The sequence below is a fragment of the Carassius auratus genome, chromosome 6, assembly GCF_003368295.1.
Source record: "Carassius auratus strain Wakin chromosome 6, ASM336829v1, whole genome shotgun sequence".
Lineage (NCBI taxonomy): Eukaryota > Metazoa > Chordata > Actinopteri > Cypriniformes > Cyprinidae > Carassius > Carassius auratus.
This window is the reverse complement of record NC_039248.1, coordinates 26,025,178-26,037,505: the sequence shown is the minus strand read 5'-3', so window position 1 is coordinate 26,037,505 and position 12,328 is coordinate 26,025,178. Positions and strand designations below refer to the sequence as shown.

At 41.1% G+C, this 12,328-nt stretch overlaps 2 protein-coding genes across 4 annotated transcripts; both read left to right on the top strand.

Moving 5' to 3' along the window:
- Positions 1–3,307: 3,307 nt before the first annotated feature.
- On the top strand, positions 3,308–6,827 carry LOC113088843 (adenosine receptor A1). Its single transcript, XM_026255852.1, has 2 exons — positions 3,308–3,684; positions 5,511–6,827. The coding sequence occupies exons 1-2, from the start codon at positions 3,335–3,337 to the stop codon at positions 6,136–6,138; spliced, it is 978 nt and encodes a 325-aa protein (XP_026111637.1). The 5' UTR covers positions 3,308–3,334; the 3' UTR covers positions 6,139–6,827.
- A 2,410-nt stretch (positions 6,828–9,237) lies between these two features.
- On the top strand, positions 9,238–12,008 carry LOC113104294 (protein SYS1 homolog). Of its 3 annotated transcripts, none has more exons than XM_026266075.1 (4): positions 9,238–9,463; positions 9,841–10,087; positions 10,182–10,249; positions 10,861–12,008. In XM_026266075.1, exons 2-4 carry the CDS (start codon positions 9,926–9,928, stop codon positions 11,099–11,101), a joined length of 471 nt encoding a protein of 156 aa, XP_026121860.1. In that variant the 5' UTR covers positions 9,238–9,463; positions 9,841–9,925; the 3' UTR covers positions 11,102–12,008. The 3 variants fall into 3 exon arrangements, with proteins under 3 accessions (XP_026121860.1, XP_026121858.1, XP_026121857.1); XM_026266073.1 differs by having other exon boundaries at positions 9,238–9,512; XM_026266072.1 differs by having other exon boundaries at positions 9,239–9,408.
- Positions 12,009–12,328: the final 320 nt, after the last annotated feature.

Here is a 12,328-nt window from a genome sequence, read left to right as displayed (position 1 = left end):
ACGACAGGTGTTACAGATAGGACAATCACGACACGACTAGGATAACAAGGGGGCGGGGCAAGGGAACGAGACAACACAAGCACATGGCCCAAAGACAAGGCCATGCGCTTGTACACAAAACATGGGTCTGCCATGATCCTGCCTCAAGACTAGGAAAAATCAAGGACACGAGGGCAGGATCATGACAGAACCCCTCCCTTAAGGAGCGGCTTCCAGACGCTCCTCAAGGGAACATCAAACACGGGACATGACTGACATGACAGACTGGGACACAGACACAAACCAACAGGACATGACAAATAACAACAAAGGCAAACATGAGTACACAACGGCAGGGTTGGGGTGACAAATCAAAAAAAACAAACAGGGAAGGGGAGGGGGCGGGACCACAAAGTTCATGGGGGACAGACCAGGGCGGGTGGGAGGGGTAGGAATCCTAGGAGGACAGGACGAAGGCTGACGACGGGGGGTACGGGCAGGTCTGGGTGGTGAGGGACGGGGAGGGGTCTCGGGACAACTGACAGGGGACATGACAGGACCAGACAAGGGACGCGGGACAACACTTACGGGACGCGGGGAGACGACATCTACTGGACACGGGGGGACCACAGGACACGGGGCCACATCAACAGGACACGGGGAGACCACGGCTGGACACGGGGAGACCACGGCTGGACACGGGGAGACCACGGCTGGACACGGGGAGACAACATCTACGGGACACGGGGGGACAACATCTACTGGACACGGGGGGACAACATCTACTGGACACGGGGGGACAACATCTACTGGACACGGGGGGACCACAGGACACGGGGGACATTAACGGGACACGGGGCCACATCAACAGGACACGGGGAGACAACGGCTGGACATTTGGGACTACTGGGGACAGGGTCAGGGGACAAGACAGGACTGACGGGGATTTCTAAAATTTGGACAAGACGGGACAAATAATCAGAAAATGCTTTAGCAGCTAGGACAATTGGCATCTCCTTATGAGATGAAACCGACTGTACAAGAGTCTTTGCTGCAGAGTCGGCCGCGGCTCTCTCCTCCGCTCTCACGACTGCCGACTTGCATACAGCTTTCTTTCCCGGCTCGGGCACGCTAGCGCTCACCGCTGCTGACTCGGACACGCTCACTGCTGCTGGCTCGGGCACGCTCACTGCTGCTGGCTCGGGCACGCCAGCGCTCTCCGCTGCTGGCTCGGGCACGCTCACCGCTGCTGGCTCGGGCACGCTCACCGCTGCTGGCTCGGGCACGCTCACCGCTGCTGGCTCGGGCACGCCAGCTCTCTCCGCTGCTGGCACGGGCACGCCAGCGCTCACCGCTGCTGGCACGGGCACGCCAGCGCTCACCGCTGCTGGCACGGGCACGCCAGCGCTCACCGCTGCTGGCACGGGCACGCCAGCGCTCACCGCTGCTGGCACGGGCACGCCAGCGCTCACCGCTGCTGGCACGGGCACGCCAGCGCTCACCGCTGCTGGCACGGGCACGCCAGCGCTCACCGCTGCTGGCACGGGAGGAGACAGGGTCACAGGACCGGCAGGCCCCTTCTTCCTCCTCTTCCTCCTCGGGCGCGGTGCAGAGGCTACAGCTGGGTCAGAGGCGGGTTGGGGAGTTTGGTCTCGGGCCAGGGCAGCCTCGGACGCCGAAGACTCTGAAGCTGACTCCCATGAAAGCCGTCTCCCTCGCTTGTTGGGGAGACTTAAGGTAGTGGGAGGTGCCTCAGGATCTTGGGAGGGACCTAACTGATCCCCCAGGGTTGCCACGGCCAGGACACGACCCTCCGGGATCGCCGGCAGCTGGGTAGGTGGGGGGGACCTCTGTGGCTCCTCCTGGGAGATGCTCTCCCACAGCCGGGCATAATTCCGAAGGATCCACTCCCCCTCGGGCGAGTATGGGAGGGTGACCCCCTTCCTGTCGGTGGGGGACAACATCCAACATTGTCGACGGAACTCCAACAAGTGTTGGAGCTCGGGGGACCTCCTGCCTGCTGAGTTCCTTTTTGGTCGGTTCATTCTGTCAGGTATTGGTAAGGGAGGAACTCAGGTGCAGACAGGGATTCTCAACACAAAGGGTTTATTAAATACAAAAAGGGGGAAAACAAAACCCACGAGGGGGAAAACAACAGCTAGGGCAGGAACTAAACAACTTAACAGGGCAGGATTGATAAGACAACAAACTCTTGACACTAACTACAAACACTCACGGTAATAGAAGGACTTCAGAGGGTACAGCACAATCTCACACACGATCACATAAGTAGAACACATCTGAGAAACACAATGAACCGACGCAGGACAGAGCACACTAGGAGATCTAAATAGGGGGAACAATTAAGACACGACAGGTGTTACAGATAGGACAATCACGACACGACTAGGATAACAAGGGGGCGGGGCAAGGGAACGAGACAACACAAGCACATGGCCCAAAGACAAGGCCATGCGCTTGTACACAAAACATGGGTCTGCCATGATCCTGCCTCAAGACTAGGAAAAATCAAGGACACGAGGGCAGGATCATGACAATCTGAAGGATCATGTGACACTGGAGACTGGAGGAATGATGCTGACATTACATTACATTTTAAAATATATTCAATAGATAAAAGCTATTATAAATTAGAATAATATTTTACAACATTACATCGATATGAATCAAATAAATGTAGCCTGGGTCAATTTTCTTTTTTTTTCTTTTTTCTAAGTGGCATTAAACTGGAAATAAACACAGAAATAATAAGCAATCAAAATTAATATCAGTTAATTTCAAGAAACTAATAAATATGTGTATGAAAACACACTCACAGCAGAGTTTTCTTCCATTTAAATCAAATTACCATTCCGTATCCTGTTTTCCACCGATTCAAATCCGATTTAAATGAACTGGAATTTAAAAGTAGCACAAAGTGCCAATGGTGTTTTGAGGTTTGAGAAGTATGTAAACAGAGAGAAAGTGAGAGAGATACGGTAAGTGAGACGAGCAGTGGGCAAAGAAATAGTACTGCAGAGAATGAACCACCCCTCCCTTCCCAGTCAGCAGAGCCTACGCAACAGGAGAAGAAGCAGGAGTTCGTCAAGATGAAGAGAACAAGACACACGGCCACTCAAAGTAACAACAGATCACATGGAGCTGCATTCTGAAGAAACTCTACGTGCTTTTAATGGCTTTAACTAATAAGTCAGGGCAGTTGCACTACTACCTGTGCCATAAATACTAAAACAAATTAAATGACATCACATACCAGCATTTGAGGACATCACGAGACTCTTATAGAAGACCCAGTGCCATGGTGGAGGAGGAACCACTGCTACAGTTAGTGAAGATGTCAACAGTAACTGAAAGTTTGGAGAAGGTGGACTTGATTTACATCTCCATCGAGAGCACTATCGCTCTGGTGTCGGTGCTTGGGAACGTGCTGGTGGTCCTGGTGGTTTACATGAATCAGGCTCTCAGAGACCCCACTTTCTGTTTTATTGTCTCTCTGGCACTGGCCGATATCGCAGTTGGCGTTCTTGTCATTCCGCTGGCAGTGGTCATCAGCTTGGGTCTCAACACACTGTTTTACACCTGCCTCTTCATCTCCTGCCTCCTCATCACCATCACCCAAAGCTCCATACTGTCCCTGCTGGCCATCGCCATCGACCGCTTCCTACGCGTCAAAATCCCCACCAGGTGAGTCTGAAACACTTAATAAGATGAAATATTTTCCTTGTTTACTTACATTTACGTTTAGTCATTTAGCAGATGCTTTTATCCAAAGCGACTCACAAATGAGGACAATAGAAGCAAAATCAACAAAAGAGCAATGATACACAAGTTCTGTAACAAGTTTCAGTTAGAATAATGCAGTATACATAGCAGGGTTTTTTATATATATAATGAATAAAAAAGGAATAAAGCAAGCTAGTATTAGAGGCCTTTTTTGGCTTTTTGTTAATTGTATAATAACTAAAAAGAAAACAGATAGATAGAATACAAAAAGAATATAGAAGATACCGTTTTTTTTAAGAAAACAAGCAGTTGAAGGAATAGAGTGTAAAAGGGGCATGTCTTTTTACTTGCATGTCATGTGACCATTGCAAATGTGGTATTATATTATTGAAATATAAAAATTTAGATTGTGTGTAAATTTTTAGTGTATATTTTTGGGTCCTTCTTTAAAATAAACCACCATATTTAATTCACATTGAAAACATTTTACAGCTAACATATACAACATATAAATTGTAACAGGAAATGACTGTTAAAATGTAATGTTTGTTCCATCAAATTAGAATAAATAAATATATATTCAAGTTGCATTTGTCATGTAGCTATTATGCTTTAATATTAATGCATGCTTTGTTTTAGCATACTTCTTGGCTAGACAGCAGGACAGCAATATATCTTTTGCTTTCTTTAATGCAAATAAATGGGCTAGTGTAATGCAAGGCTTTTAGCTAAATTAAACCTCCAGTGTCTGTCAAGGGGAATGATGTTCAATGGTCTGAAAGTATTTTGGCAGCATCCCTAACCACTCATTTGCTTGATGTTTGAAGGCATGTGACTTAAACTGCTTATGTAACACATTTGTGGCGAATGGTTTATTGAATATATTAAAATATATTAAAATACATAATTTATATCTTATAAATAAAGAGGTTTAGAAAATGTATTTGTACTGCCTAAGGCATGTGCAACTCATTGTCATTTTAAACTAAAATAAAATAAATCCTTTAATATTAATTTGGACAAAAAATAAATCTATTGGATGATAAAACGTTGGAAAAATATCCCACAGTCTAAATCTGGAAAGAGAATATCATAGAGATTTGTGAGCAGCTACCCATACACTTTTGCAACCACCTAGCAATGCAGTAAACCCATTTACAAGCCCTTAGCAAATACATACCAGCCACCAACATTTACATTACATTTTACATTTATGACCATTACCAACAAAGGGGACTAAAGGGAATCAAAGTCTTTAGATATACAAAGACAGAGATGCAATGCGCAATATGGTGGAAAAAGTCCCATCTTCTAAATAAAAAAGTCAATCGGCAATTGAAGAAGCTAGGAGATCCAGTTGTAATAGAAACAGTGAATGTTTTGAGGAATACACCATCCCATTCAGACATAGTAAAGAATTTAGCTGCTTAGGACTACAGTAGCCTACTTAAAAAAAGGGATAGGTCACCCAAAAATGACAATTCTGTCATCATACATTCGCCCTCAAGTTGTTCCAAACGTCCATGAGTTTCTTTCTTCTGTTGAACACAAAAGAAGATATTTTGAAAAATGTTGGTAACCATTGAGTTCCATGGTATTTTTTCCAAACTATGGAAGTCATTGGCTACTGTCAACTGTTTGGGTGAACTAAGAAAATTGTGCTAATGTGCTAATGCATGATATTTCTAACATTAGTGTGCATTGTATAGAACACCTGCAATTTCATTTGTGGTTATGATTGTATTTAAAAAGTAATTTATGTCATTGCTTTTGCATTGTTTTGACAGGTACAACATCATTGTTACACAGAGGCGGGCGTGGGTAGCCGTGGGTTTGTGTTGGCTCATCTCGTTTCTGACTGGTTTAGTGCCAATGGCCGGCTGGCACCTCAGCCCACCCGGAAATGTCAGCACGACGCCCATCAAATGCCAATTCACCAAAGTCATGCGGATGGATTACATGGTCTACTTCAACTTCTTTGTTTGGGTGGTGGTGCCCCTGATCATCATGACCGGACTGTATGCAGAGATCTTTCGCGTGATCTGCCGCCAACTCAACCGTCGAGCCGAGGCCACCTGCGACTCGAGCAAATACTACCGCAAAGAGCTGAAACTTGCGAAGTCATTAGCGCTAGTTCTTTTCCTGTTTGCACTTTGCTGGCTGCCACTGCATATTATGAACTGTGTTGTGTTTTATTGCCCGACATGCAATGTGCCCAAGAGTGCTGTTTACGTGGGTATCTTTATGTCACACGTCAACTCTGCACTCAACCCGCTGGTGTATGCTTTCCGCATCCAGCGCTTCCATGATACACTGATTCATATCATCCAGCGATTTGTGCTTTGTAAAACTACATCAGCCATCCTGAGCCAGCATAGTCCTGGACCGATCACAGAGAAAACCCAAGTTCAGTAGAGACTGAGACTAAGGGGGAATGAAAGTATTTAAATATACAATGATGGAGATGCAATGCACAATATGGCAGAATAATACAGCCTACTACATAAAAGAGCCAATAGGCAATTAGTAAAGTCATTGCATCGCTGCAGCTGCTATTAGGAGCTCCAGTTGAAATAGAAACAGTTTTTTGAGAGATGCACTTAGGACTGTATATGTGCATTGGCTGGTTTAGCATGAATTTGTAACATTATTTGAGCTTAAGAGACACATTTATGGGACCGTTTATGTTAGATTTTGAGATTTCCACATTCAAGTTCTCTTTTCAGACTTGGTCTTGGGTGCCTGAAATAGCTGCCCAGAGGTGTTGCAAAAATGGAACAGACTTTTACACACTGTCTGGGATTGTTGCAACTGACTGGCTGAGAGAACTATGCAAATCAGGAAACAACACAAACATACCCAAAAGTATGAATTTCTCCACAAATTTCTCCATTTTCCATTCTGCACTCTACATTGTGAAGGATGCAGCGAACTACGGCAATCTGGCATTACTGCAGTCCATGCACCCGAATCAGCTCTTTAAAATGCAGAAAGAGCACGTCTATACTGTGTGTCTGGAAATATGCCTAGTTATAATGCAATTTTCCATCATTTGATGAATTACTGCTGCCACGATGTCTCGAAAATATATACAAACATCACTTTTCCAGCATAAATGCGTCAAGAAAATAGCAGGTTTTGTGAACATTCAATAATAGGCTTTATTTGCATTGCAAGGAGTTCTGTTTGCACTGGACAGAATGACAATGACTAGAATTAAATATTCAAAGCGCAATGCTATACCACACCTGTTTAAGTTGGAATATGGTCAATATGATGTTTGTTGTTTTGTTTTGTTTTTGTGCTGAAATACTGAATGTAAAAGCAGTGTAACTGTATAGTGAATTTACTACTGTTAGATCAACTATGGATAGATACTATAGATCCTAAAAACTCTGCAGCTCTCTTTTGAATGTAATACAAATATTTTGTAGCCTCATGTGGCTAAGAATGAGTAGTGGATGATTTGTTACACTTATGAAATGCACACAAAGCAACTAGTTTACAGAGTAAAATGGGACAATTTAACAGAAATGAACAGAACCAATTTACCACCAATAAGCAGAACAAACCAATATTCATTACAGTCATAATGCTTTAGGTTTCAATTTTCCACCTAAGAACAAAACAATCAATATTCCTTGGTAAGTTTTTCAGCTCATGGCTTGTATTTGGTTGCACACAAATCTCATTCATGTTATGCATTTCTACACCACAAGAAAACACTGGACATTTTTTAGCATAGGCTGTGAGTGTAATTTCTTTAATTAAAAATCAATATCATGAAGTAAAGATTTTGCATTTATTAAAAATGCTGTATGTTATTTTGACTGAACCAAAGCATAAAATGCTATAAAACATTTGCAGCTATTTAAGAAATATGCTAAGTTCACATACTTGTTTCTCCAAGAAAAAAAACAAAAACAAAACAATGCTACATCCAGTTATTCTACTTTGAAAATTTTTTTTTGTGTCAGAATGTCTGTCTTTGTTTTGGTCTGTGTGACTCCACCCACTGTCAGTTTAACCAATAGTATTTGGACACACTTGCCAGACAGTGGAAAACACAGTGCAACAAATGAACTACATCAGAGATGGCAGATTCTACCCAACCTTAAAAGCCTCGAAATCTACCTAAAAATATGACCAGAGGATTAGTAAAATGTGGATTAATCAACTCGTAAGCTTACATCGCAAGACTCATCACCTTTCTTTGTTAATTGTGCTTGGTCCTCTTGTGTGTCCTCAATCTGGTCTGAGGACGATGAAAACAGAAACAACATTTTGAATATGGACTGCTATACTAATTTAAACCACTAGCAACCACAAATATATACTCCACCTTTAATTAATAGAAATGTGTAAATTCAAATACCTTTTTAAAAAGGCAGACAGTGAAGTCTTCAGGAGACCTGTTTGAAAATAATCATGACTGCAGAAATTACACACACAAATTAGTAAGCATCTACCTAGCAACAACCTGGTATTGGTAAAATCCACTAATGGTCAACCTCTATCGAGAATATCTTAAAGGGTACATAACCAGAGGTTAAAGTGGGCCGGAACGGTCCGGAACTGCATTGAACTTTAAACTGCATTTTTTGTTTTTTTTCGCTGCATTTTTTGTTTGTCTGAATTTTTCATAGTTTTTACTTGTATACTTTTAAGTTGCATTTATTTGTTTTGTTTTTTTGGTCAGTCTCAAACCATTATTTTATTTTTATTAAGATGTCTGCAGAAGAGTTAACTAATCAGTGCAAAAAAACTTTGATGAAATTAAATGTCTTGCTTTGGTCTTCACTGGAAGTGTTCTGTTTGCTCTGCTAAACTATAATTACTAATAAAACAAAATAATATAATTACTAAAACTATATAAAATAAAATATATAGAAATGTGTTCGCAAAACAATAAAAAAAAATAAACTAAAACTAACAAAACCATTGATGAAACTGAAATGGGTGCTCAAAGGAAGAGCTGCTGATCACACAGCCTGTCCACAAAGGAAAACCAGTGCAAATCAAGTCACAGTACCAGTCGATATGGGAGCAATTTTGAATGATGTGAGAATAGCCACAATATGTGGCAATATGCATTATGAAAGAAAGCCTTGGATTACGTTTCCCAGACTATGAAATGATAAAATAAGTAAATTTCGATGATGAAATAAGGAGAAATCAAATAATAATAATAATAATAATAATAATAATAATAATAATAATAATAATAATAATAATAATATTACAATGTAATAATTAAATAATAATTTAATAATTTATCTATAATCTTGATATGCACTGTAAATCGCTTTGGATAAAAGCGTCTGCTAAAAGCATTAAAAGTATTTTTTTCAATTTATATTTAATATCAACTAATATAATAGTTTAAGTCAAGGTGCTACTAGCATACTTAAAATGTTATAAATTGACCAACTATTTCAATGGCATAGTAAGAGGCGGGATTATCTGTTTTGATGTGACCGATGACGTTGAAGTGTCGAAACTGCGGCGCGCGCGAGACACACGCACACGTGTGATGACGTCACGCTATCAAATGCGGCTCAAAGTGTCGCATCCGGTTGAAAAAAATATTATTAGCCTTGAGATAAAGCGTCACGTTTCTATAATCTCGTTCTGTCTGCGTCCTCACTGACCTCAGCATCACACCTAGGATATGTCTTAATAGGGGTTCGTGTTTTCACAGCATTCGAATTCTCACAGACGGATGTCAACAAAGTCGCTGGTTAGCAATGTTTAGCTAGCGAATGCTAACAAATAGCCCGTTCGCAGTGGTATTTTACATTTATATTTTTGTGAACTTATATAAAATGACATCCCGTTGACATTGTTTTAAATGTGTCTGTGTAACTGTGTAATAACATAAGATAGCACGTTACCATTCTTGACTTTATAATGTGTGAATGCTAGCTAGTGCGTATTTGTCTAATATTACTGAATAGCTGTAAATTAGTTATTTTGTCTGTTGTATTGTGTTGTGTTGGTATACGTAGTATATCTACGTTTTCGCGCTTGTTAAAAAATAATGGATATCTACCATGGTATTTACATGGACCGATAAACTAACTGAACCATGCACTATTATTATTTTGTCATTGTTAGGTTGAGACTCAAATCCCGGGGCCGCTGTTAATATTCCCATCGAGCCTGTTTTGGGACGTGTGTTGTCCCTCTCATCTTCTGTGAGATGGGCAGTCATTTCCGCAGCTACGTCTGGGATCCAGTCCTCATTATCTCCCAGATTATTCTCATGCAGTGCATCTTCTACAGCTTCTTGGGTCTGTGGTTGGCTGGTGTTGATGGTTTGGTCCATACCAGTAGATCACTCGACCAGATATTCAGTTATGAGGTAACTGTCCAAATAGGGTTCATCAAAAGGAAGATGAATGAGATTTGATGTTGTCAACCCAGAAATACAGCTAACTAGTTTACTTTCTGTCAAGGTTCTTGGCTTTTCAACAACACAAGGTCGCTTGTCTATGATGGCGTTCACTCTGAATTCTCTCACATGGTAAGTTTATATTAAAGGGTTAGTTCACCCAAAAATGAAAATTATGTGATTAATGACTCACCCTCATGTCATTCCAAACCTCCGTTCATCTTCGGAACACAGTTTAATATATTTTAGATTTAGTCTGAGAGCTAGTATACTGTATACAGTATACTGTCCATGTCCAGAAAGGCACCCAATAATGAAGATAACATGTCAGCAGCGTCACTGCAGTCTCGTGAACGTGCTCACAACAGTCCCGGAAGAGAAGACAATGCTGAATAAAGTCATATTTTTTGTTATTTTTAACCAAAATGTATTTTCGATGCTTGAAAAAATTCTAACTGACCCTCTGATGTCACATGGAATACTTTGATGATGTTTTTCTTACCTTTCTGGACATGGACAGTATACCGTACACACAGTTTCAATGGAGGGACTGAGAGCTCTCGGACTAAATCTAAAATATCTTAAACTGTCTCACGGGTTTGGAACGACGTTAGGGTGAGTTATTAATTACATAATTTTCATTTTTTGGGTGAACTAACCCTTTAATACCATCCTATTCAAAGCATTTATCTCACTTTTATCTGCCGTCTGAAGTCATTCTTCGCTCCGTGTATCTTTTTCAGCGCTATTGGCCTGTGGTTTTTCATCCGACGGGGAAAGCAGTGTCTGGACTTCACCGTGACGGTGCATTTCTTTCACGTGATTGGCTGCTGGATCTATAACGCCCATCTCACAGCCGCCCTGTCATGGTGGTTGGTTAACGTGGCCTGCATGGCCCTCATGGCGGTCATCGGAGAGTACTTGTGCATGCGGACAGAGCTCAGAGCCATCCCTGTCAACACGACACCCAAATCCAACCTATGAGGACTGTTTAGAAACAGATGTGCCACAGCTGGTGTGTACGAGGTTGCACATCGGCAGGACTGGCATGTTGACAGAAGCTGCTGTGGTCTTCTGAGAGATTGAGCAGAAGTGACTTGGATGTTATGTGATGTTTTGCTCATGTCACCGTATGTAATCCGGATGATGTTGAGATGGTCCACATTAGTTTCATGCTGCATCACATGATAATCCTGCGACTTCCCTCAATCAGCATTATGATGGCATTCGCATCATTTCAAAATTACTATTGTAATTTTTCTTATTTAGGACCAACATTTTATCATTCATGGATGGCTACTGAAAATATGTAAGTCATGGTCTGTTTTAAAAGCACAGAAAGCATCTTGTGTAAATTTTAATCTAAATAAAATGCTATGTATTTCTGAATATTTGGATAATGGTTCCTGTTGCTTTGGAAAGAAATACGATATTAAGCGGTTTTCCTGTTTTATCAAGTCATCCTTTAACAAATACCAAGGGCAGAATTTCATTGACCTTCAATGTAGTTTATTAAACAAGTTTCAGTGAACATGAAATCAAAACTGAACTGAACACTTTTTTGATTCATGTTCTTGTTGAGCATGTTATTCCAGAAGTGAACAATTACTGGCTACTAAGGTTATTTTTTTGCCATTGAATATCCTATTTCTCTCCGATATCTTACATTAAAGAAATAAAATGGGTTGCTAATAATGTCATGTTAACTCTAATATATGCATTCTATTTTGACCCACGTGCCCATTAAATACGATCAGTATCTCTTTCAAGATTGGTTTAGAATGACTATTTGAGTGTTATACTGTTTGAACCTAAAGTTTTTTGTGAAGATATGAGGTAAATGAAATAATCTAGATTTTTCACTTATTCTGCAATAAATCTGAAACCGCAATATCAAATGTATGATCTCAGTTTGTCAGAACAGAAGTGTGAGTTTAGGCTTATTAAAAAGTGTAATCTTTCTATTAACCTTACAACATCCTGTTTCTCAAACACTTTTAGACCGCATAATACTGACTACTAAAAAATATTATTTAAAGGCTTCATATTAACTTTCATGCTTCTGGCTCAATTTTAAGATAGTAAAACTGCAAAAGGTGTTGCAACCTGTTTGACATTGTGCTATCTTGCAGGCCCTTTATTAAAAGCAATGGTTTTGCTTTTGGTGTGACTGTAGCTTTGAATGACCGATCAACATGAAACATTAAAGTT

Excerpts from the sequence above, each read along its gene's own strand:
- LOC113104294 (XM_026266075.1), top strand. The coding sequence starts at position 9,926 with ATGGGCAGTCATTTCCGCAGCTACGTCTGGGATCCAGTCCTCATTATC. Across the intron at positions 10,088-10,181 it reads ACCAGATATTCAGTTATGAG|GTTCTTGGCTTTTCAACAAC; the intron begins GTAACTGTCCAA and ends CTTTCTGTCAAG. Across the intron at positions 10,250-10,860 it reads ACTCTGAATTCTCTCACATG|CGCTATTGGCCTGTGGTTTT; the intron begins GTAAGTTTATAT and ends TATCTTTTTCAG.
- LOC113088843 (XM_026255852.1), top strand. The coding sequence starts at position 3,335 with ATGTCAACAGTAACTGAAAGTTTGGAGAAGGTGGACTTGATTTACATC. Across the intron at positions 3,685-5,510 it reads CGCGTCAAAATCCCCACCAG|GTACAACATCATTGTTACAC; the intron begins GTGAGTCTGAAA and ends TTGTTTTGACAG.